The sequence below is a fragment of the Canis lupus genome, chromosome 30 (assembly GCF_011100685.1).
Source record: "Canis lupus familiaris isolate Mischka breed German Shepherd chromosome 30, alternate assembly UU_Cfam_GSD_1.0, whole genome shotgun sequence".
NCBI classification, from domain to species: Eukaryota; Metazoa; Chordata; class Mammalia; order Carnivora; family Canidae; genus Canis; species Canis lupus.
The window spans coordinates 8,257,416-8,283,324 of record NC_049251.1 but is presented as its reverse complement, the minus strand read 5'-3'; the positions used below and the strand labels follow the sequence as shown (position 1 = coordinate 8,283,324).

At 49.8% G+C, this 25,909-nt stretch overlaps 1 protein-coding gene across 2 annotated transcripts; it reads right to left on the bottom strand.

Annotated features, from left to right (window-relative positions):
• Positions 1 to 6,178: 6,178 nt before the first annotated feature.
• Positions 6,179 to 19,237, bottom strand: SPINT1 (serine peptidase inhibitor, Kunitz type 1). 2 transcript variants are annotated; one of them, XM_038580085.1, is made up of 11 exons: positions 19,107 to 19,237; positions 18,295 to 18,813; positions 10,465 to 10,592; positions 10,114 to 10,252; positions 9,851 to 10,021; positions 9,650 to 9,676; positions 9,200 to 9,325; positions 9,036 to 9,086; positions 7,657 to 7,827; positions 7,428 to 7,475; positions 6,179 to 7,080 (listed from the first exon to the last, which is right to left on the bottom strand). In XM_038580085.1, exons 2-11 carry the CDS (start codon positions 18,728 to 18,730, stop codon positions 6,860 to 6,862), a joined length of 1,518 nt encoding a protein of 505 aa, XP_038436013.1. In that variant the 5' UTR covers positions 18,731 to 18,813; positions 19,107 to 19,237; the 3' UTR covers positions 6,179 to 6,859. The 2 variants fall into 2 exon arrangements, with proteins under 2 accessions (XP_038436013.1, XP_038436014.1); XM_038580086.1 differs by having other exon boundaries at positions 19,020 to 19,181.
• Between the last annotated feature and the right edge of the window lie 6,672 nt (positions 19,238 to 25,909).

Below are 25,909 nucleotides of genomic sequence, written 5' to 3'. Positions count from 1 at the left end.
GATCACACCCTGGGCCAAAGGCAGATGCTCAACCGCTGGGCCACCCAGGGATCCCCTAAGTGTTAGTAACTAATTAAAGAAATTAAACCATGGTTTGTGTCAAAGCATGGTTGGCTGCCAGTGTGCAACTTTTTGACAAGCCTTCACTGCACATCTACTAGGTACATCACACAGGGTACTCTAATTTACTTTGTGTGGTTTTCTCCCTCTTTCACTCTCCTGTGGTAAGCCCTCTAGTGATAGGGCCTCTAAACCTAACCCGTCCTTAAGGCTGAGTTGTTGTTTTTTTTTTTAGGAAGTATTTTAGTTCGTAATTTTATTTTATTTTATTTGAGGGAGGGGCAGAGGGGCAGAGGGAGAGGGAGAGGGAGAGAATCTTAAGCAGGCTCCATGCCAGCATGGATCCCCACTTGGGACTTGATATCTTGCAACCCTGAGATGGAAACCTGAGTGGAAATCTATTTCCAGCCTCTTAGCCTACTGAGATGTCCAAGCACCCCTTAAAGGTGAATTTGAATCACTCCTTCCCCTGCCCAAATCTGTCTTCCCCAGCATTGCCTCTACCCACCAGGCTTTTCTTCTCAGGGCTTGAGTCAAACTGAGCAGCTTGTTGCACCCCAATCAGAACAAGACCCATGATCACTGCTGCTTGGCTTTTTCTCATTATGATTTTGTTGTGCCTGGAACACCCACACCCACCTGCTCATCTCTTTTTAGACCTCCTCCACAAAACCATTTTTCAACCTCTGTCTTAATTTCCATGGCTCGACCAGCCTCTGCTTTGTTCAACCACCATTTGTTAGACTCCTTGTATCCACAGGTAGGGCCTGACATGGGGGATACTGAGGGAAATAAGACTCCAGGGATGCCTGGGTGGCTCAGTGGTTGAGTGTCTGCCTTCAGGCTCAGAGAGTGATCCTGGGGTTCTGGGATCAAGTGCCTCATCAGGCTCCCTGCAGGGAGCCTGCTTCTGCCTCTACCTGTGTCTCTGCCTCTCTCTGTGTGTCTCTGGATGAATAAATAAATAAAATCTGAAAGGAATGGGGATCCCTTGGTGGCTCAGAGGTTTGGCACCTGCCTTCGGCCCAGGGCGTAATCCTGGAGTCCGGGGATCGGGTCCCATATTGGACTCTCTGCATGGAGCCTGCTTCTCCCTCTGCCTGTGTCTCTGCCTCTCTCTCTGTCTGTCATGAATAAACAATATCTTTAATAAAATAAAATAAAATCTGAAAGAAAGAAGAAAGAAAAGAAAGAAAGAAAGAAAAGACAGAACCTAAATAGCCGAAAGAACGATAGACGCAAGACGACAACGAAAGACCGCACTCCAGCATTTCCCCCTGAGAGTCATCGAGATAGAAACCCGAGAGCACCCTTCGAGTGAGAGAGTGCCTTTGAGAGGCATCCCGACCCAGAGAAAGGACCAACGGAAGTGGAAGTTAGCAGAACCTCAGAAAGAAAGAAACGAACTCCCCACCTCTTCTCTTGCACATCTTTGTCCTTACCCGTCCCCCAAAGAAAGAATCACCCCGCCCCTCCGACCCAGGCGCTCCCTCAACCGCCCCGAGATTCTTGGTTTTCTAAAACCGAAATGCTAAGCAATCTCGGTTATCGCAGAGACAAGAGAAAGAAAAGTTATGAAAGAGCACAACGAAAAAGCAAAGAAAGAAGAAAGAAGCAAAAGAAAGGCAATCAAGACCAACTAGACACGTCCAAGTTCGTACCAATCCCCTCCTGCCACCGAGGCTTTTGTTTCTGACTGTGGTAAAGATCTCTAAGTTCATCTAAACCGATTTATCTAGCCCCAAATTTTAGCTCCTTTATTTCACAAATTCCCGATTTTGTCAAAAATGTAATTTATTGCCTGTTCGTTCCGAAGGGTTTTACAAAACGTACAAGGAATAAGAACCAGCAAAATTTCTTTTTTTTAGGTGGTGGAAAGCAATGCAAAGAAGAAAAGAAAAGACCGGAGAAAGATTATAAGTAAAACACGAAATACATACGTAGAAATTTTAGAACAGAGAAAGATAGGAAGAACAGAAGAAAGAAGAAAGAAAGAAAGAAAGAACGAACCAGAGGAAACGCAGCAAGACCCCAAGAACCAGAGAAAGAAAGAGCAAAGAAAAGAAGACACAGAAGAAAGAAGAAGAGAAAGAGAACCGAAGAAGAAAGCGAGACAGAAGGAGAAAGACGAAAAGAAAGAAAGAAAGGTGAAAGATCTGAAAAGACGAAAGGCAAAAGAAAGCACCACGCCCAAAGCACAGAAAGAAAGAAAGAAAGGAAAGAAAGATAAAGAAAGAAAAGCAAAGAAAAGAAGAAAAGAAGGAAGATAGAAAGAAAGCAAATATTGAAAGAATAGACCACAAGGAAGAAAGCCCCCAGAACAAGAAAGAAGAAAGAGAAAGAAAGAAGACAAGAAAAGGAAAGAAAGAAACCGAAAGAGGAAGAAAGAAGATAGAAAGAAGAACAAGAAGAAAAAACACCCACCGACAAGACATGAACAAACAGCCCCCCCTTTCTCCGACTCCCCCCCTAAGAAGAAACGAATTCCATCTTCCCCCCCCCCTAAGACATTAGATAAGGAAATGAACTTTAAGACCAGCAGTTCACCCAGAACATCCCCCAGCCCCCCGCCAACCACGATCAACTGTACAAGAACAGAACACGAAGCCCCCCAGAGAAACGAAAGTTAACCGACGAAAAGAAGAAAAAGATAAGACAGAAGCAACAACAGGTAACACCCGAAAGATTTAACAACTCCGCAAAATAAGAAAAGAATGAAAGACAGAACCAGAAAGAACCCCCAACAGGGAATATGCGCCACCCAGGAAAGACCACCTAAGAAAGTTAAGAAAGGACCCACCGATCGAACGCCGAACCCAACGAAAGCAAGGAAAAGAAAAACGAAAGAACGGAAAGCCAGAAAAAAGAGCGACAAGAGAAACAGCACATTTTTCCCCTCACGATTAGACAAGCGAACGAAACGCCCAGACCGCAAAGCAAGAAAAGACCATGAACGACAAAGACAGAAACACGACAACCGACCGAAAGAAAGAAAGAAGATAAGCCCACAAGAAAGAAAGAACATTTACCAAAGTGAAACAGGAAAACAAGAAAAATAAAGAAAGAAAGAAGAAAGACAAAGAAAAGAAAGAAAGAAAAAGAAAAGGAAAGAAAAAAGAAAGAAAGAAAGAAAGAAAGAAAGAAGAAAGAAAGAAAGAAAGAAAGAAAGAAAGAAAGAAAGAAAGAAAAAGAAAGAGACAGACAGCCTCCACCCCTGGGGCACCTGACTGCCTCAGTCAGAGGAGCATGTGACTCTTGATCTCGGGATTGTGGACTTGAGTCCCATATTGAGTGTAGAGGTTACTTAAATGAACTTAAGAAGGAAAAAAAAAAAGACCCCAGCCCCAGTCCTGCCCAAGGAGCCTCCTCCCTTTGAGTGCAGAAATATGTACTACCATGGGCCACGTGCGGGCCCCAGAGCTGTACACAGCATGGGAGAATGGAGAGGGCATCAATGGGCTTTGGCTGGAGAAACAGTGAAGGCTTTTTGAGCTTCATCACAGGGTTAAGCAGAGGCTTACCAGGGCAAAGAGGCATTTGAGGAGAGGCAACAGCCTGTGCAAAGGAATGGAGGTGTGAAAGTTCTGAGACAGGGAGTTACTTGGGTGGGGATGGAAAAGAGGATGGCTGGGAAGGTGATAGAAACAAGCGGTTTGGGAACCAAACTGTTTTCTTACGGTATTTGCATTCCTTTTGCCTGCACTCCACAGTGTAGTTTCCAGAAGAGCGGGGGCTGCATCTCAGCCATCATTGCTCCACACTCGCTACCTGTCTGGGACTGTGCACCTTTGCTCAAACCCCTGCAGTGAAAACACTGCGCCTGGTAGTGGTGGGAGCGCCCCCTAGCGGCCCCTGTGCGATCCTTCCTCCCGTCGTCCTAGTTGACCTGCTGAGCCCTTCCTGCATCCCTGATTTCACTGGGAATGGCATTTTGCCTGGCATCGTCTCACTTCATCTCCACCCCTCCCTAGGAGGAGGATGTTCCTTTCTGGCCAACAAACACTTATTAAGCATTTATTTTGTGTTGATCACTGTTGTAGGCATTGGGATACAGAATTTCTTGAGTCATCACCTCAGCCTTGGAAGCGCTTCAGAGATCTAAGGGATAAGGGGGTTTGTCCCCCCATTTTGAGCCTTGAAGGACAGATGAATGGCTGGCATGGTATAGAAAGTCGAAATTCAATGCCCCATGGAACAGGAGCGGCCAAAGCAGAGTGACAAGCCCTGCCCCTGCCATCTATCCACTACCATTTACTAAGGTCATGGAGGGGATATGGGGTGATGGAGATCCAGAGACGACTAAGATACCACCTGTTGTCTCCAGAGTTTACAACCCAGAGGAAAGACAGGTAAGTAAACAGGAAGGAGAAGGGGGCACTCGCTGCTCATTGTTCTACTAGCAGACACCAGGGTGTGTCTCCCACGTGAGTGTGCGTGGGAGCATTTGTGAAACAATTAGGCTGAAAGACGAGAAAGGAGGATGTGGTCCAGGCTGAGTGCAACACATACAAAAACACATAAGTGAGAGTTAGCCATCAAAAGGAGGCCCAGAAAGGTTCTACTCCCCAACCCCCAAGATTTATTTGTCAGAGACTAAGAGTGAGAGAGCACAAGCAAGGTGAGGGGCAGAGGGAGGAGCCCGATGTGGGGCTCGATCCTAGGACTCTAAGATCATGCACGACCTGAGCCAAAGGCAGATAGATGCCCAGCTAAACTACTCAGGCACCCCAAGGTTCTGCTTCTTGACCAGGGTGCTCATCTCCTGGGTGTGTAGTTACAGAAATTCATTGAATTGTACTCTTATAGGAGTCAAATATGTACCTTTACCTTCAGTCATTTGTAGCTCCCAACCTCACATCTTCATTTTTTTCTTAAGATTTATTTATTTGAGAGAGAATCCATGAGCAGGAGGGGCAGGGGAGAAAAGAGAGAAAACCAACCAGACTGCGCCAAGCACAGAGCCTGATGCAGGGCTCGATCCCATGACCGTGAGATCATGACCAGAGTGGAAAGCAAGAGTTGGACGCCCAACTGACTGCCACCCAGGTGCCCCTCCATGTTATTTTTCTCTATAGCGATCATCACAATCTAAAAGTATCTTTGGTAAGACTAGGAGTCATGTTGGGATTTGAATATGGTCTTCCAGTACCAGTCTAGGACCCTGGGAGTCAGCTTTGCTGAGTCAGCTTCCTGGATTTGGGGGATAATATACTTTTATCACTGGGCTGTGTGCCAAGGCAATCACTCAAGATACATAAAGCACGTACACACTGTTTCCAGTGTGCGTATCTTGACAATATCAGACTGGCTGTGTGTGGCACATGGAAGCTCAAAATATAATTTGTTGAAGAAATGCATTAAAGGATGGCACGCCTTTTTTTTTTTTTTAATTTTATGTATTTATTCATGAGACACAGAGAGAGGCAGAGACACAGGCAGAGAGAGAGAAGCAGGCTCCATGCAGGGAGCCCGATGTGGGACTCGATCCTGAAACTCCAGGATCACGCCCTGAGCTGAAGGCAGACGCTTAACTGCTATGCCACCTAGGCATCCACCTTTTTTTTTGACACCAAACAAAAAGTGGCAGAAATGAATGGAGGGGTGTGGGTTAGAATACCTCAACTAAAGGCTCGTAGGCCTTAATTCAGAGCCTGGGGAGCAACTACACTCCTGTGAAGAAGCCAAAGCTTCTGTGGGTGGGCAGTGGTGGGCAGCGGAGACAGTGGTCACCTGGGCCCCCACACAAAAAGGAGTGAAGATAAGGACCAGGGTGCAACCCCGTGCTCCCTCCCTCCCTCCCCTGAATTCTCCAGTACAGGCTCAGTTAGGATCTGACCCAGCTACTGAGCAGGCTTATTTACAGGCTCCAACCAGGAAGAAATGCTACTACTGGGCAGCACTACAGCCTCCCCGGGCCCCTTCTACCCTGGCCCTCTCACCCCTCCCCTCTGGTGGTCAAATCTGGCAATTCTTTCCACCCTCAGGGGCTGGGGCAGTTTCGGGAAGGGTGGGAAAACCTGCTAAACAGGGTGGCCAAACCTGAACCGGTTGTACAGGGCGGTCCCATCTCCCCCCAGCAGCCCTGTCCCTCTCCTGGCCCACAGAGCAGAGGCAGCAGCCTCACAGAACCAACCATTTTATTACACTGTGGGTGTACTGGGGCCTGTGGAAGGCAGGGGAACGGGAGGGGTATGATACCTGAGAGCCCTGGGGCATGTGGGGAGGATACAGCACATCAGGCACCGCAGGCTAGGCCAGACCAGACCAGGCCTCACTCTTGGGCCAAGGGAAGAGGCTGCCTCTTCCCACTCCTCTTATCCATCCCCATGGCATTAAATAAACAAAAAAGCAACTCTATACAGCACAAAATATACAGGGAGGTCCTCCCCCCACTCCCCCGCCCTGGACCATGCAGGGTGGGAGGACCAGCTTTGAAGGGCAGGACTGGGGGTCCTTCAGCTTCTGACATTGTTCCAAGCCCCTTCCTGACGCCACAGGGTGGGGACAGGCAGCTTTGAACAAGAAACAAACTCCAACTTCTTCTGAAATCCTAGGCAGACAGGTCCATCTGTGCATGGAACCCTGGGCTCAAAGGTTTTCTGTTCCTCCCAGACCCTGGAGCTTTCTCAGGAACGAGAAGCCTAAGCTTAGTTAAGACATCTCCCAGGCTGGAGGAGTCTGGTCCCAAAGTCTTCCCTAGCCCAGGCTTCCATCTTGGCAAGGAGGAAGCAGAGGGCTAGGCAAGAGCTGGAAAGAGCCTGTGAGAGCCTTAGGTTGAAGGGCCAAGGCAGCCCTAGCTTCAGAGGGGCCGAGTTGTGTGGTTATAGACCAGGTGCTCCGTGTCCTCTGTGGTGGAGACTGTGGAGCTGGCAGGGGTAGGCGGTTGGGGGTGGTGGTGGTGGCTGTGGCGGTGTCTGTAGAAGCTCTTTCTCTGGTTCTTGAAGAAGCAGTAACCCAATATGACCACCACCACCACGATGCAGGTGACCAGGAGCACTGCAATGACCACTTCCACAGAGCCTGGAAGAAGGGGCGTAATGGAGGAGAGCTCCCAGGGCTCAGCTTGCGTGCCTGCCCGCACTCTGTGCAAAAGGGACCAAGTCAAACAGGTGCCAGGTGTGGAATGACCTCCAGCACACGAGCAGCTGGGCTCAAGGAAAAGCTTGGGACTCTGGTGGCAAACACAGGACACGTGCTCTACTGTGCTTCCTTCCTCTACCCATGGCAGGTATCACCACGGACTGTGGCACTGTCCCTTTAGCCAACCTCAGGATCCTCAACTCAGGTTTAGGCGGCCACAACCAATCATGTACAGTTGATCCCTGACAGGATAGCTACTCACCCATGAGAGAGCAGACCAGGCTTACCTATGTTGGGAACAGGGCTTTCGCGCCGCAGGCCGAAAACATCCTTCTCTACAAAATCATGAGGAGAGAAACAAGAGAATACTAAAGGCTTGGAGATGGCTGCTCCTCAGTGCCCCCAGACCACCCTCTGCCACCCTGTTCCACTGCCATTCCAGGTACTCTGATGAACTGGGACCAGAGCAGAGTGCCTTTCCCTTCCCCAGCCTCTGCATCCCACTGCCCAGCTCACTGGAGATGCCACGACAGGATGCAAGACACTGCTGCTCCTCCTCAAAATTGTTCTTGTTGCCATAACAACCACCATAGGTAAAACGGGCGCAGCGTTCACTGAAGGGGTTGTAGTACCAGCGTGGGATGTTCTCTAAGCAGAGGCCTGTGTCTGGCAGGTCCACACAGTGCCCTGGGGAATAAGGAGCAGGCCAGTGGGTGAGTGAGTCCATGGGGGGGGCCTCCCTGCCACCATCCACCAGGCTCCACATGGTTGCTGCTTGCCACCTCCTGAGCTACCTCATGCTAGTCTCAGTGAGGGGCCCCAGCAACAGCTGGCCTTTCTGTAGTTTTGACAGAAGCAAAGACAGATAGATGCTGGACGACAATTTTAGGCGCAAAAATACCCACACTGACTCACGTAACTACTTTTTTCAATTTTCTTTCTTTCAGCTTTTCCAATTTTGTTAAGGTCTTGGCTTTCTCTCCAGGACCAGATGGTCTTCCCCCCGCCCAAGGATTTATTTATTTATTTATTTATTCATTCATTCATTGGAGACACAGAGAGAGGCAGAGACACAGGCAGAGGGAGAAGGAGGCTCCTCATGGGGTGCCCAATGCAGGACTCGATCCCAGGACCCCAGGATCACGCCCTGAGCCAAATGCAGATGCTCAACCACTGAGTCACCCGGATGGTCTATCTTTTCACAAAGAAGGTTCAAGGTCTGAGCCCTCGTAGGCAACAATGTCCAGCTAAAATTTATTAACATTGTTTTATTACAGTTATTTTAATAGTTAATCTGGATCTGCAGCATGTCATAGTGGCTTTCCATGTATGCTAGTGATGTGAAATTTTCTTTAATACAGTAAGTTTATTTTTATTTTTTAAGTGTTATGAAGGGTTTTTTTGTTTTGTTTTGTAAACCAGTTTTTAAATTTTATTTATTTATTCATGAGACACAGAGAGAGAGAGAGGCAGAGACACAGGCAGAGGGAGAAGCAGGCTCCCTGTAACAGGCCTGATGCAGGACTCAATCCCAGAACCCTGGGATCATGACCTGAGCCAAAGGCAGACGCTTAACCACTGAGCCACCCAGGTTTCCCTAATACATTAAGTTTAAAAAGCATTTGAAAAAAAAAAAAAAAAAAAAGCATTTGATATATAGGAAAAATGATAAGTAAACAACATCTCAGTGATATGCTGGCATGGTTAAATCTCTGAAGGTGTTAAGAGGAAGCCCAATGCTTAGGAAACACAGAGCTGAAGAGAGCCCAGGAGCCCGCCAGCTTTCTACCCATAGCCTGGCACACCCAGCACACTCCTCGGGCACCCTGGAGCAGTGCATAAGGATGGCAGTGCCAGCCTCTGTCCTGACCCATGGGACCCAGGGAGGCTCTCACCTTTGTCACTAGGGAAGTGGATGTTCTGGAGCTCCTCGAAGCCACTGGTGTCTGCAAAACTGAAAGGTCAGAGGCCCAGGCCCCACGAGGGTCTCCCGGGGTACAGGGTGCACAGTCAGGCCTCCCCTCCGCAGCCCACCGACCTTCCCTCTCCCAGTCCTCACATTTCTCACAGGTGGCCTCATCGGAGGCATCAGGGCAGTCGGGAGTGTCGTCACACTCCAGGAAGCTGTCGATGCAGCAGCCGTTGCGGCAGCGGAACTCAGTGGGGTGACAGGTGCCAGAGCACACTGGGTGGGGCAGGATGGCGTTGAGGGTGAGATCAGGCTCGAGCATAGGTCACCGAGTACCAAGAGCCCATCATCTACCTGGCCTTCTCTACCCCAACATGGCATTATGACGTGTTCCCTGCTCCCCTCCCAGCACGCCCCGAGCCCTCCTACACACAAACTGGGCAGATCCTAACAGAGTGGGGGGCTGAAAGAGGTGGGGTGCTTGTGGTCCTTCCATGTCCAATGGGTGCAGGAATGGGCTGGGCAAAGGGAGGTGGAGCAAGAACAAAGACATGACCTGACAGCAGGGGTGAGGTTGATAGGGAAAGGAGCAAAGCTCACCTGGACGGTGCCTATCCATGGAGGGGCCTGGGAAAGAAAAAACAGAGGAATGAGAGGAGTCAGGGCCAGGTCCCGGCAGGGACGAGCTGATGGGGGTGCCTGGGAATGGAGAATAATCCTGGCCGCTGCCCTGAACAGCAGAAAGACCACCCACCCTGAGGGAAGTCGCCTAAGTCCCAAAGCTGCCTCACAAAGGCCCACCTTGCACATCCCGGCAGGCTAGCTTGCACTCCTCTTCCCGAAGATAGTTGTTCTTATTGCCCAAGCAACCTCCGTAAACGAAACTCTTGCAAATCTGTTCTTTGGGGTCGTAGTACCAGCGGGGGAAGGAGCCGCGGCAGCGGCCCACCTTGTTGGATGCGAGGCAATATTCTGGGGGAAGGAAAGCTTGTGAGGGGTCCCTGTGGGGCCCCATCAACAGAGGGGGCTGGCTCCAGGTTCTGTCCCCCCACCTCCTCCCTCACCTTCTGTCTGCTTGGCGGACAGCACAGTAACTGTGACGTTGGCCGTGCTCTCTGGCTTGTCTGAGTCAGCCCCTGTCAGCTGGAACCGGTAGGTGCCTTCCTTGAGTCCCCACAGCTTCACCTGGTCCGGCTCACTCTTCTATACACAAGAGTAGCCATTAGGCCAGAACCCCCAACACCCTTCAGCTGCCCCAGGTCCTCTCAGCCACATAGCCCCCCATAGGGAGGGCAGAGGGACTTGGTATTAAATGGATCCTCAGCTTCTACCCATCCCACCCACCTGGAACCTCAGGTTGGCCTGTGGCCCTGGAGAGCTGAGATGGGGGTCAGGGAGCCAGCCCAGTGTCTCACCTCTATTCTGACATCCGTGTCACCCTGCAGGAGGTACCAATCTGTGTTCTCCACACCCTTCAGCACCAGGGGTTCCTGGGGCTGTACCTTCAAGTCTACGCCTGCCCAGGACTTGGGAATCCGGGACCCTGAGGAGGAAGGTAAGGTCAGGTCAACTCTCCCTGAATGGACCAGAGCTCTCCAGAAGTGGGGAGCAATGTGGACCACATGCACACGGAGACCAACCTGGGACTCAGCAGCCTGCCTGGGGCTCAAGCAGGGGCTCACAACTAAATCAACATCCCACTCTCTCCTTAGATATGTCTTTGGTACACTGAAGGCATTTTTAATGTTGTAAATCCTACTTTCAGAAGCAAAATACTGAATAGCATGTGCTATTTGGTCCCATTTAAGAAAAAAATATATATGGGAGAGGAGCTTATTCCCATTTTCTATAATAAGCAAGTACTTGTGCTAATTGCTTTTTCTTTCTTTCTTTTTTTTTTTTTTGCTAATTGTTTTTTTTAAAAAAGGCTAAAGTAAGGGGGCACCTGAGTGGCTCAGTCGGTTAAGTGTCTGCCTTGGACTCGGGTCACGATCTCAGCGCTCTGGAATCAAGTCCCCCATCAGGCTGCCTGAGCCTGCTTCTCCCTCTCCTTCTGCTGCTCCCCCTGCTTCTGCTCTCTCTCAAATAAATAAAATTTTTTTAAAAAAATAGGGGATCCCTGGGTGGCGCAGCGGTTTGGCGCCTGCCTTTGGCCCAGGGCGCGATCCTGGAGACCCGGGATCGAGTCCCACGTCGGGCTCCCGGTGCATGGAGCCTGCTTCTCCCTCTGCCTGTGTCTCTGCCTCTCTCTCTCTCTCTGTGACTATCATAAATAAATAAAAATTTAAAAAAAAATTTAAAAAAAAGAAACATTCTAATTTATAAAAAAAAAAAAAAAAAAGAGTTAAAGTAACAATATTTTTGAAAAGCCAAATACATAAATATGTAATTAACTACTACCCCTCATTCTGCTGGTCTGGATTGCTGTTAAGAAGCCCGGCCTGGTAGAAGTCTGAAGCAGAGAGTCCCTGGGCAGCAACGTAGCAAGCCTTGGTGGCTTTAGTCATAGGAGGAGGGTGCCTTTACCACCTGAGATAGACTCTGCCTCTCCTTACAAGGGGTCTCTCGGGAATCAACCCTCCCTCAACCTGACAATGCCCGTGACTGAGGCTTCCTCCAGTGGCAAGTTAGGGGCCAGATGAGAAACAAGCACAGGGCAGGATTCCTGTCTGTAATGGAATGAATGGTGGGACCCAAAATATAAGGCTATGTCTAACTCCAGAATTTGTGAATGGGATCTTCTCTGGAAAAAGGGTCGTAGCATAAGTAATTAAGTTAAATATCTCCTTATGAGATCATTCTGGATTAGCTGGGTAGGCCAATCCAATGACACGTGTCTTTATAAAAGAAGAGGAGAAAACAGAATAAAGGAAAGCCATGTGAACACAGAGGCAGGGACTGGAGTGATGCAGCCGCAAGCCGAAGAATGCCTGGAGCCGCCAGGGGTGGCAAGAGGCAAGGAAGGAGTCGAGCCCGCTCTTCAGAGAGACCGTGGCCCTGCCAACACCTGGATTTTGGACTTCTGGCCTCCAGAACTGTAAAACCATACATTTCTGTTGTGTGAAGTCACTCAGTTTGTAGTAATTTGTTTCAGCAGCCACAGAACTGATACACTGCCTTTGAGGGGCCTCCAGTCCAGCTGGGCAGATAACACCAAGCACCAGAAAGCAAATGCAGAGAAGAAACGCACCAAGATAGAGCAAAACACGGTGTGTGTCCAAGACAAGGAAGTGGATGCACAGAGGGGGAAGAGGCCACAGCAAGTTAGAGGAAGGATGGAAGGCTTTCTGGTAAAGGGAGAAAGGATTTTTTAATTCTTTTGTTTCCGCTTTTTTTTGTTGTTGCTGTTTGGTTGTGGGCAAGAATGTGCTGCGTTGTTGCTAACAGCAGAAAATGCGAGCAAAGGTCAGGAGCTGGGAATTTGCAAGGCAGGTCTGGCTGACATGAAAAAGGCCAACGGGGCGAGACATACCTCAACGGGCCCTCAATGCAGAGCCAGAGCACGTGGACACAGCAGAAGTGACATTCAAATATTCAACAGCTGGCGCTACAGGAAGGGGTCAGGCATAGCCATGAGCAGTGGCACAGACGTTGACCTCCTAGATCTGTGATCGAGGTCCAGGAGTCTGAAGGGGGGGTCCAAGCGCCTGGGCAGCAGGGGCACTCCTGAGCTCCAGGCAGCAGCTAGTTACCCCTCCTTCTGGAATGACTTCTACGGAGGAAGGCCAGAGAGTGGACTGGCACTGCGGTTCAGGCATGTGCGAAGGGAGTAGTCTGAATTAGAGGGATAGCTAAGGGCATGGGAAGGACGATGTGAGAAGTGTGCTGGACACACTTGAGGTTTCCGTGTCTGTCAGGCACGGTGAACTGTGCAGGAAGAATTGGGAAACAGGCAGAAAGGAAAACAGATCTAGAGAGAACTTGGGGGTTGAATCAGAGACGTTGACCTTGAGAGGCGGAAGACCAACAAAAGAAGTGACCAGAAGACAGAGGAAGTGTGCGTGCGAACTCCTGAGCGGCCAGAGTTGGAGAAAGATATGGAGTTGTGTCTATTAACAAAGCTGCCGATAGTTTAATGTGTGCTGGCCACCACATATCATCTCCCTGCATCGTCTACATTAAGAGTTGGCAAACTATGGCCTGCAGGCCAAATCTGGCCCACTACCTATTACACTTTTAAATGGTTGAAAAAGGGGCATCTGGGTGGCTCAGTGGTTGAGCATCTGCCTTTGGCTCAGGTCATGATCCCAGGATCCTGGGATCGAGCCCTACGTCTGCCTATGTCTCTGCCTATGCCTGTCTCTGTCTCTCTGTGTCTCTCACTAATAAATAAATAAAATTTTCAAATAAATAAATAAATGGTTGAAAAAAATCAAAAGAAGAGTATTTTGTGTCATAGGAAAAGCACCTAAAACTCAAAAAGATTTTTTAAAGATTTTATTTATCTACCTGACTGGGGGGGTGGGGAAAGCATGAGCAGAGGGAGTGGTAGGCAGAGGGAAAAGGAGAAGCAGGCTCCCCCAGGAGCAGGGAGCCTGATGTAGGGCTCGATCGCAGGACCCTGGGACTACGACCTGAACCAAAGGCAGATGCCCAACCAAATGAGCCACTTAGGCGCTCCTAAAACTCAAATTTGTGTCCATGAATGGGAATAGCTTCACTTACTCGTTTAGATATTGTCAAAGGCTGCTTTCATATTACAGGAGAGCTGAGTGGCTGGGACAGAGATTGTATGGGCCACAAATCATAAGATATTTCCTATTTGAAACCTTTTACAGAAAGTTTGCTAATCCCTGGGATGCCTGGGTGGCTCAGCGGTTGAGCATCTGCCTTTGGCTCAGTCTGGGCCTGCAATGGGCTCCTCACAGTCCTTCTGCCTCTCTCTCTGAGTCTCTCGTGAATAAATAAAATCTTTAAAAAAAAAATAAAGTTTGCTAATCCTGATCTATGTTATGTACCTTCCTAACCATCCTGCCACAACTGCATTCTTGCCCCTTTCCAGATCAGAAAACTGACACAAGAGAGGTTAAATGACTTGCCCAGGGTCACTCAGTTTTTGAACAGCAGAGCTGGGATCTGAACCGTGGTCTGACTCTATAGCTCATGGTCTTTCTAAAACTCTGTGCTACAGTTCTCCCACCTACTTAGATTTTGATTTGTTTTTTATAATCTCAGGTTTTTTTTTTTAACTTAGGTAATACATGTATATATGAAATAGACAATTCAAAAACACAAAAGAAAAAAAAAAGTACTTAAGAGTTGGGGCACCTGGCTGGCTTAGCATGGGACTCCTGATCAAGGGGTTGTAAGTTTGAGTCCCATGTTGGGGGTAGAGATTACTTAAAGAGTAAAATCTTACCCCCAAAAAAGCATAAAAAAGTAGTGAGAATTAAATCTTGTCTTTTCTTAACCTTTTTCTCCTTAATCTTTCAGGTTCATCTCACCAGAGGCATCTGTTCTTACTTTTTAAAAATATTTTATTTATTTATTTATTTATTTGAGAGAGAGAGAGAGAGAGAGATCATGAGCAGGGAGGAAGGGCAGAGGGAGAAGCACACTCTCCACCGAGAGGGGAGCCCAATGAGGGATTCAATCCTGGGGTCATGACCTGAGCTGAAGATGTTTAACCAACTGAGCCACCCAGGCACCCCCATTCTTACTTTTTATATGTGTGTGTATGTGAATATCAAGAGATAGTATTGAATTCAGAAGCATGCAAGTTCATCTTCCTGTTCTCCCCACGACACATTTTGGAAATAATTCTGTAGCAACATGTAAAGAGTCTCCCTTATTTTGGGTTGCACAGTACTCATTATGTGAATGCACCAGAACTTACAACTTGGTTAGCCAACACACCAGTCTTCTCTTGATTTAGATTCTTTTTTCTTTCTTTTCCTCTTCTTTTCCTACTAAGAGCTAAACCATATTGTCTCAGGTTTATTATTATTATTAAAACAGCACTACCATGTCCAATTATAGGATGTGTTGACGGACATTTAGATTGTTTCCAATTCTTTCCTATTATAAACAATGCTACAGTGAGTAACTGTTAAGTTGGTTTATGTACATATAATAGCTGCAAGATGAACTCCTACAAGTGGAACTGTGTTGAGGGTTATGTGCATTTACAGGGTTTTCAAAAAGTTTTTATTTATTTATCCATTTAAGTAACCCCTACACTCAACGTGGGGCTTGAGCTCATAGTCCCGAGATCAAGAGTCGCGTGCTGTTCCCACCGAGCCAGCCAGGGGCCCCCGTTTACAGTTTGGATGAATACTGTCAAACTGCCCTCTCTTAAGGCTCTACAGAGAGTTATGCCAAGCCTAAGAGTGAGCTGAAAGGAAGAAGAGAAGGTAAAGAGATAAGAACAGCTGGTAGGAGGTTGAGTCACAGAGATTCTTTTATGATGAGGCAGAGAAAGCAGAGCCAATGGGGAACTTATAGAGGGTGGACCCCAGGGGGAAGACCGGGACACACAGTTGACAGTGAAGGGTTGGGAGGGGAGAGCTTCCACAGACAAATATGTCAGATGCAGGTGCAGAGGCCTAGAGGAATGAGCAAAGGCTCATTCCTGGCTTCCAGGGGTTGGGGGGAAATAAAACCTGAAGAGCACGAAAGAAAAGCACCTGTCTGGACCGAACCTGCACACTGGTGGCTTGGCCGGCAATCAGTAAAGTGTCCAACAGGGGCAGGTTCTGGGGTGGCTTCTGAGAGACAAACCCCCAGGGGTGGCTCCCGCCTTACATTTTTCAGAAAGTCATCTGCTGAAGACAAGACCACTTGGCAGTCAGATAGGCTAGCCCCACCAGCCCCAAGGGTGGACTGCGGAGTGATGGGTCAGGCCTCTGGCCGAACCAGCAACAGCCATCCAGCCCCAGGCCCTGGGAGCAAGGGGCAGATGCCCCACCCTACCACTCCCTACTTCCTATCCCCAAGAGGGCAAAGGGCCAGACGGGCAGTAAGGCCAGCCCCTCCCACAGCTGCCAGGCATCTCCTGGAAACACAGGCTCCACCTCCTAAGCCACTCACTCCTCCAGTAGAAGGAGGGGGCAGGCAAGTGACTGGAGAGAAGGAAGGAGCAGGGTGCTTGGGAGGCTGTAGGAATCTAGACTGGACTGGCCTGGCCACAAACAGGGAAAGGGGAACAAGCCAACCCACCCTGGGGAGGATTTCTCTACCCAAGGCAAAAGTAAAAGGTTTAGATGACCTGAGCACCTGCCCACCTTGCCTGTCTCAATCCAGTGGAGCCTCCAGGATGGCTTTATCCTGTTCTTTCCCATATCCAACCTCTAGCCAGACTCAGCAGAGAATGGACTCCTCGATACCAAATAGCTCTCCCCACCCCGCAAAGCACTACAGCACCCTTAAAATGGCCTGGAGCTCACACTCAGTTCACATCCTACCCGGCTCCCTAAATGACCCAGGAGATTTCCCACTCCACCCTATGTTGTGCCAAATAGGCCAGTCCAGGGTGGGGTTTTGGGTGGGGGGTGTTCCAAATGAGGAAGGCTGGTCCCTAGATCATGTGGCCCCATGCAGCTCATCTCCCTGACTGGAACCCAGAGTTTTAGGTTCTGGCCCTGGAGTGGGACTCCCATGGACCCTGCATCAGAGCAGGAAGATACAAGCAGCTCAAGTCAATTAAAGTCATCACCACCTACACTCTCTGCTACTTCCTTGTGGAACGGGCTCAGGCCCTGGCCCAGTGGGATTCAGAGATGGTGCCCACTCTCCACCTCCTGCACCCAGAAGTCCCATCCTACCTCTCCAGTGGAGCCAGGAGAGCTACTGGTAGGATAGGGAGATGAGTGGGTCCTTAACCTGAGAGAGAGCCTGGCCCAGGAAAAAGCTGGAAAGTCTTTTTTTTTTTCCTACTTTCCAGAACTGAGCACCAGCCCAGACCTGGCCTCTGAGTTCCCCGTCTCTGGTTCTATCATCTGCTGGGCTGTCTTGGGTGAGAGTGCTAGGTTTCCACCAAAAAGGATGGTCTTGTGTGGAAAAACAGCACGGGACTTTTGGAGATCCTGCCTGGGCTGAGTCCCACGTCTCCCATTTATGGGCAGTGCTATCCTGGGCAAATTATTTACCACAGGAGTCAGTTTCCTAACTTAAAAGGTGGGATGACAGCTAATAGCACCCTTTTCAGAAGTAGTTGTCGGGAGGCCTAAGTCAGAGGTTGAGTGGCACAGCAATCAGTAAACTATAAAGTGCTAACAGAAGTTATCAGTTGTGACCCATCCCTGCCCTGGAGCCCCACTTGGCCAGAACACCAGGCAGAAAGAATGGGGGAACGAAGGTCCCTGGCGGGGCCCTGATCCCAGCTAACTTCTCAGTCCCAGGAGGAAGGAGGAACCTCCACTTTGCCCTTATCCCTTGAAGTAAACAAGGTGAGCAGACCTGGTAGCTTAGCTACCACATCCTAAGCTGGGAGAGCCCTGCCTGGCTCACCAAGTACACACACACACCTGCCTGTACAGCTGACATCCCTCCCCTACCAGGTATACATACCAGTGGGCTGACTCACTGGGCAACCCTCCTCACCCCCACCCCCAGAGCCTCTGGCTACAGTGCCCACAACACCACCCCTTCCCCTTTGAGGTCAACCTCTGACTGGGCTTGTTCTTCAGCATCTGGGGTCTGGCCACCAAAAGGCCAATAGGTGGGAAGAGGGGGTGCAAGAGAGATGCTAACCAGTCCCAGTCCAGTAGTAGAGGAGCAGACTATTCTTGCCCAGGCTCACTTGACAGAGCCTCAAGGTGCCCAGAACAGTGCTTGGCCAGGGGTGCTTAGCTAGTAACCTGGTGGCCTCCAGACAACTCACTCCCTGACTCAGCCTATCAGGGTCAGCAATCGGGAATCCCGAGAGGAGCTGCCTCCTCTCTCCCAAACGCACATCACGAAGTACCAGCCCTTTCAACATCCCGAATTCCGGACCTAGAGTTTGGGCTCTAGAGTATTCTCTCTCCCCATTCACTCACGTAGGCTGCCCTTTTGTGTACTGTTTATACCGCCTAGTCCTAAGGAGTCGGGGCAGAACGAGGCTGTCCTCCTCACTCCTTTCGGATGCTCGCCTCCCCCAGGGCTCCAAAACCAGCCCCCTTTCTTTTTTTTTTTTTTTTTTTATTGGTGTTCAATTTACTAACATACAGAATAACACCCAGTGCCCGTCACCCATTCACTCCCACCTCCCACCAGCCCCCTTTCGAGTCTCCCTACGTCCATCCAACCCGCTCCCCTCGTCTTACCGCCGAAGCCCTGGGTCCGCAGCTCGCGGTAGGAGCGGTAAACCTCTCGCGTGAGGTAGTTGATGAAGCCCTCCCTGGGCGCGAACTTGCACACGAAGTTCTGCTCGTAGAGGCAGTTCATCAAGAAGCAGGCGGCAATGGCGTCCTCCCCGCCGTCGGGCTGCAGCTCCACCAGCGCCAGGTTGCAGCTCTGGGTGGTGCAGCAGGCGCGCACGCAGTCCCAGCCGCGGCGCACGGTCGGGGAGCCCAGGAAGGTGGCCCCGTTGCTCACCGAGGCCTCGGTATCGAGCACGAAGGCGGGCACCCCGGCGGTAAAGCGGTCCAGGCAGGCGGCTCCCGGGGGCGGCCCGGCCTGGGTGCCCGCGAGGTGGAGCGCGCACAGGAGCCACACGGCCAGCGCTGGGGCGCGGGCCCGAGACGAGCGGACGCAGGCCATCGTCCTCCCCGGGGCCGTCGCCCTCCTCCCCACGGGGCTCACCTTCACGCTGCGGGCCTCTGGGCTCCGAGGGTGCTGGCGACCTGACAGAGGGGAGGGGCGCGCGGGGAGACAGCGGGTCGGCCGGAGGCTTCGAGCCAGCGCGCCGGCCGGCGGGAGTCGAGGGCAGGGCCGGGGGGCACCGCGCGCGGCGGGAGCGACGGGGGACGCCGGCCCGGCCCTCCCACGCGCGCCGCGGTGAGCCGGCCCCCGCCCGACGGCCCGAAGGACGGCTAAGGAGCTCACGTACCCGGACCCACACCGCAGCACAGAACAAAGGGCCAGACATGCTCCGAGCCCGCTCCGTCCCCGCCTCGCGCTCCGGGGCCCGGGTTACCTGCGCAGGTGAGCGGGGTGGGGCCGGGCCTGCCGAGGTTCCGGTCCCGGCTTCCTGCGCGGCTCCGGCCGCCGCTTCCGCCCCGGTGCCGGGTGCGCTGGGGCTCGGCCGCCTCCCTCCCCAGGTTTCTGGTGAAACTGAGTCAGTGAGGCCGGGGCGGGGCGGACCAGAGCCCCAGCACCGCCGGCCCCGCCCACACGCCGCGACCGCCGCGGGCCCTGCCCCGCCGAACTCCGCGCAGCCGCCGCCCCGCGGCCCCCCTGCAGGTGCGGGCTGCTCCCCGGCTGCGGCTCCGAGCCCCGGCCCTAGGCGGCGTCCCTCCAGGCTGCTCCACGCCCGCGCCGCCGAGTCCAGCCTCGCGGCGGGCCCCGCGCCCAGAAGTGCAGCCGGATCCCCGGGCCCCGGGCCCCGATCCCCGATCCCCGATCCCCGATCCCCGGAGGCGGCACGGGCCGGGACGCTGCAGCGAAGTCGCCCACTCGGGGGGCGGGCGCCGGGGGCGGCTGCCTCCCGCCTCCCTTTCCGGTCGAGGCCCCCATTCCCAGCCCCGGGCCCGAGGCGCTGGTGAAAGGGCTGGGGGAGGAGAAACGGGGGAAAGCCCGACACACAGGATCTCGCCGGCGCCGTCAGCCCCCGGGAAATCATTTCCATCTCGTGGCGGGAAGAGATCCCCAAAGCTGTGGGGCTGCACCTTTGAGAACTGGAATCCGGGACGCCTGCTCCAGCGTCACCGCCCTTGCCACCTCCGGGAAGCCCTCCTTCCTGCCAGAGTGAGCTACAGGCGATTCCCTCTTCCATGCTTCCCAGATGGACCTGCAGGAGTCCCATTTGGTTTGAGGTCCTTCTTTATCTTGTACTAAGACTTACATTCTGGCTCTCTGTCGGAGTGGAGTCCTTGTTAGCTCACTGTTCTGCTGCCTCCTCCCCTGGAACACAGGTTCCGTCTTCTCTCCCACCAAGAGGGTGCTCCTGGCCAGGAGCTGGTCACCTGCTTCTGGGAAGCTAGAGGTTCCAGCTCACCAAATTAGTTGAGATAATGACCTTCACAGAACCGAGGGCTCCTTGAAGAGTGGGCGAAGAACTCCTTTTAAAGACCATTCCTACAGAGCAAGATTGGTCCTAAGAATGCTCTTCCAAAAAAGAGATTCCACGCCTTTTCACAATGACTTAACAAACCCCGCCCAGTGGAACGTTCTTCCTAATTTCTCATCTAGAGGAGCTTTACCTACTAGGTCCTCTAGCCAATCCTTTGATCATTTTCCTGGCTGAACTGCAACATCCCCCCAGCTGCCTACAGTATGGATGTTGGGGGTGGAATCTGGGGTCTGTCCTTTGCATTTTCTGCTTTTCTTCCACTGCCCCAGGCACAGTGGTGGACATAGGGCAGTGATGTTATGCTGGGAATGAAGCAAATGATTGTGCAGTTACTGAGAAGAAAGGGTTTTGTTGTGAGTTGATTTCTGCCTCCCCCAATACCTTATACACACAAGAATCCTAACACAGGAGACTATTACCTTATGCTAACATTACACAACCATAAATTTATCATTATATCCATCCACACCATTACAAAAACCTATATTTATCAAGCACTGACAATGCCCAAACCCTCAGGTTCCTAAGCACTTCCCACACATTGCCCCATATACTCAAACCAAGAAAGCAGGTTCTATTTTTATCTTCAATATACAGATGAACAGACAGGCTTCGACAGGTAATGTGGCAGGTGGAAGAGTAAGATTGGCGTCCAGACAGGCAAATCCCATTGCTTTAGTGCCTAAACCCTGGGCTTTACTGCCTTGCAACTCTGACTTCAGCCAGACCTTCCACCCTCACCACAGATTTTACTTGCCTAAAGTATAAACTCATTTTCAAGTTTCAAGCAACCACCCTTAGTTAAGATACTAACCAATGCACTTGACACAGATGATTGCTTATGCTCACAACCACTCTGAGAATAGTTTCCATTTTGCAGAGAAGTTTACTAGCTCCATCCAGGTCACAGAGGGAAGAGCAGGAGGCAAAGCTGGATGGGGGTTGAGTATGTGGCCTTTAGACTCAGGCTCCTGGGTTTAATTCTCATCTGCCACTTAGTGTCTGTGTGGCCTTTGGCAAGTTATCCCCTCTGTGCTGGTTTCCTTGAACACGATGTGGGGCCTTGTAGGTTATTATGAGGCTTAAATGAGCTAATACAGATCAAACATTTGACACCATGAGTGCCCAATATATGTTACCTGAAAAGGGTAACAGAGCCAGGATTTTATTCCAATCTCTGACATCAAAAACCGTACTTTTCCCACTACCTTATGCTGCTTCCTACATATTGAAAAGAATAACTGCACGAGACAGAGGAAAAAAGACTAGGATAGTCCACCCAAGTGGTGAAAGTGATGACATTGAATGGTGGGAAGATGGGGTAACATTTTCTTCTTTCTCGTTTTTAAATTACTTTCCAAGTTCCGTTTAGTGAGCAGGGAAGACTTCTGTAATGAAGACAGAAATATATCATGACAACCTCTACATAAATCATATTTATCCCCAGATCATTCCTCTCTCCACATTCTCTCCTGGCCTCATTGTCCCTGCCACTTTGGAGTTATCTGTGCCCCCTGCCTTTCCTTGCAAACAACCAGCCAGCTCCTGGGTCCTGACAGTCTTCCCTGGGAATGGATCCAGATCAGATTTGTCCCTGATTTGTTCAGAGACACAGAGAGAGTGTGCGGCAGAGGTCACCTCCAGACTTCAGGTCTCTTGACTACCCAGTCTTGAGCTCTTTACATGATTTTGCCCTGTCTTCCTGCAAAGTATTCCCAGATTCCTAATTTTTTTTTTAAAGATCTTTATTTGAGAGAGACAGAGGCAGAGATAGTGAGAGAAAGCACAAGTAGGAAGGAGAAGAAGAATTAGGCTCCTCGCTGAGCAGGGAGCTGGATGTGGGACTCCATCCCAGGACCCTGGGATCATGATCTGAGCTGAAGGCAGACAGTTAACCGACTGAGCCACCTAGGCGCCCTGGTTTTCTAATTGTTTATTGCAAGCCCAAGAGGAACTGTCTGGATGCGCTAACTCTTTTGTTAGACCATGTGGCTTATCCTCCTCTGTGAGGCTGGGGAAGAGTAGGCCTGGGTTTCTGCTACAGGCTTCATTCTTATTTGCCATATCACTGGTACCAACCATTGCTCTTAGGATTGGGTGTTTTGGTGAGAATATTCAGTCCCTAACACGACTGCTAGAAAAGGAACACTGAGTGCCTTGTCCCAGATGGTGATCTGATGGTTTCTATAAGTAGGTGTGCTGGGTTGTCTACAAAGCTGGCCAGCAAAGATGGTAGACCATACCTCACCCTCCTGTGTGTGCACACTGCTCCTCCCACCAAGAGGTGGTGTCTATCTTCCCTTGCCTTTGAATCTCTTTTCCTTTGACCAAAGGACATACAGAAGTGGTACCCTGTGACCATATGCTTGCATTTTTCCCTCTTAGAGCCAGCTGTGATATAAAGAAGCTTGACTACCTTGCAGTAGAGAGGGGCCCCCCAAAGAGAGCCAGCCCCTGGACGATGGGAGATGTGGAGGGAGTGAGAGGCATGCAGCTAATCTCACAGCCACCCTGGCTGAGTGAAGCCATCTTCTAGCCAGAGGCCCAGTTGAGCTCCCTGGCAGAGACCAGCTGCACCTGCCAAGCCCCGCCCAAGATACAGAGTCATGAGTAAATAAGTGGTGGTGTTTGTGTTATACATTTACATTTTGGGGTGGTTTGTTATATAGCAATAGTAACTGCGATAGAGGGATATTTACAGAATAAATATTAGTTTAATTATTTAATGATCATAAACAATACATTTTATAAATAAACTTCAGTTTGGTTTTTAAAAAATACTTTTTTTTTTAAAATTTATTTATGATAGTCACACAGAGAGAGAGAGAGGCAGAGACACAGGCAGAGGGAGAAGCAGGCTCCATGCACCGGGAGCCTGATGTGGGATTCGATCCCGGGTCTCCAGGATCGTGCCCTGGGCCAAAGGCAGGCGCCAAACCGCTGCGCCACCCAGGGATCCCTAAAAAATACTTATTTATTTGAGAGTGACAGAGAACATGCCCATGAATGGGGGAGGGGCAGAGGGAGAGAGAATTCTCAAGCAGACTCCCAGCTGAGCACAGAGCCTGAGGTGGAGCCAGATCCCAGGACCCTGAGATCATTCATTACCTGAGCCAAAACCAAGAGTCAGACATTTAACCGAATGAGCCACCCAGGCCCCCCCTAAATAAATTTCAGTTTTAATGTTCTAAGTCAAAGCCCATGAATTCTCTTGATAATGCAGAACCAACAATTTTTAGTAAGGAATTTGGGGGAAAGTAATGCAATACTTTTCAAGGTGAGGCCACTATCATTGGTTCAATCTTTTTTTTAAAAATATTTTATTTATTTATTTATACATGAGAGACACACAAACAGAGAGGCAGAGACATAGGCAGAGGGAGAAGCAGGCTCCAGATAGGGAGCCCAATGTGGGACTTGATCTGGGGACTCTGGGATCATGCCCTGAGCCAAAGGCAGACGCTCAGCTGCTGAGCCACCCAGGCATCCTTATTCAATCTTTATTTTAAAAAGATGGGTCCTCTTGGATAATACCTAAAAGAGGCATTTTGAAAGAACTCTACTAGTGTCAGAAATGCTCACACAACATTCCAGTGTGGTAGGTGGTCTTTAAATGGCTACCAGTGGTCCAGACCTGCTGGTATCACACCTTTGTGTAATCCCCTCCCTTTGAGGGTGACTGGGCCCAGTGACAGGGCTTTTGGTGAATAGAATACAGCAAAAGTCATGGGATGTCACTTCCTAGATTAGGATACAAAAAGACTGACCTCCATCCTGCTTGCATACCATCCTCCTCTTAGAGCCCTGGTTCTAGTGGAAGCTAACTGTCATGTGGTGAGTAGTTCTCTAGAGAGGTCCTTGTGGCAAGGAACTGATGTCTGTGACCAGCAGCCATGGCCAGCACCTGACTTGCAGCCTTCTGAGAATCCCTGCCCCAGAGGAGCCAGCTAAGCCACCTACTAAAGCTGTGATATAGTAAATAAATAAAATCTTTTAAAAATAAAAATACAAAATGAAAATATAAACTTATTTCTTGAATAATAATAATAGTATTTAAAGTTTCCCAAATAATTACATATTGTATATTAGCATTTTCTCAACTGTGTTATATTTGCATAGATAAAAGATTAGAAAGAAATTTGCCAGAATGTCAGTTAGCAGTGGTGGTTTTTATGTGGTAGAATTTGGGGAATTTTTAATGTTTTAGAAAATTCAGAAGTGTTTCTAAAATGATTGTTTTTCTTTTATAATAAAAAACTTAGGGGAATCCCTGGGTGGCGCAGCGGTTTAGCGCCTGCCTTTGGCCCAGGGCGCGATCCTGGAGACCCGGGATCGAATCCCACATCGGGCTCCCGGTGCATGGAGCCTGCTTCTCCCTCTGCCTATATCTCTGCCTCTCTCTCTCTCTCTCTCTCTCTCTGTGTGTGACTATCATAAATAAAAATAAAAAATATTCTTTAAAAAAAAATAAAAAACTTAAAAAAAAATTTTAAGTGATCTCTACACCCAATGTAGGCTTGAACTCATGACCCCAAGATCAAGAGTCAACTTGATCAACAAGTAGAAGTTGATCAACAACTTCTACTGACTAAGCCAGCCAGGCACCACTATAAATAATTTTTAATAAGAGAAGAGGCATTTAAGAATAGCCTAGTTCTGATGGTGTCTGTCTGAGGCTCATTTTATCCCACCATGAGACCTAGGGCAGGCCAGGGGAGCAGGGCAGACACCCTCGCCTCTGCCCAGACTGGCACCCTCTTTGTTTGCCCAACCTGATATGGCTCTGTGGTCTTGGTGCTTTTTCTTTCCATGTTATCTTGGGGCATGATTCCTTTATCTTGGCAAACTAACTGATGAATGGTGACGCGCGTATGTCAGTGAGAAGTGCATGAATGTAGAAATGGAAGAATGTTAATAAAGAGCCTTACACATAAATAATAGCCATAGCTCATTTGTGTGCCATTGAGCTTCATGGGAGCCATTCTGCATGTTCTTGCAAAATCTCCCCAACCTCCAGTTTACAGATGAGGAAACAGGCTCACAAAAGCTCCATGCGCGAACTTGTCCGTGTTCCTATGTGGGCATCTATGAAGTTTGCAGATGTTGTGTCTCCAGTCCATCACCAAGTTCTGCTAAATAGTACCCCCTAAGTAGCTCTCCACTGTCCCCTTCTCACTACCTACACTAGTACCTCCCCCAGTCAAGCCCCATAGCAGTGGCCTCCTAACTGATATCCTTCAGACTTTTTGCACCCTCTGATTCTCTCTTTAACAGGCAGAGTGATCTTTTGCAAATTTAAAGCCAAACATGTCAGCCTATCCCATCACTGTTACTTAAGATTTTGCTGTGACTCCCAATGCTCTTAGGATAGGGACAAAAATTCCTTAATGGAATTTTATTTTTTTAATTTTATCATTTTTTAAAAGATTTTATTTATTCATGAGACACACACAGAGAGAGGTGGGGGCAGAGACACAGGCAGAGGGAGAAGCAGGCTCCATGCAGGGAGCCCGACGTGGGACTCCATCTGGGTCTCCAGGATCACACCCCGGGCTGAAAGCAGTGCTAAACCGCTGAGTCACCTGGGCTGCCTGATCATTTTTTTCTTCTTTTTATACAATACCTATTGGTAGACCAAGAAACTAGTGTTCTATAAAATATACTTTGGGGCAAATTTCTTTTTTTTTTTTCTTAAGAATTTATTTATT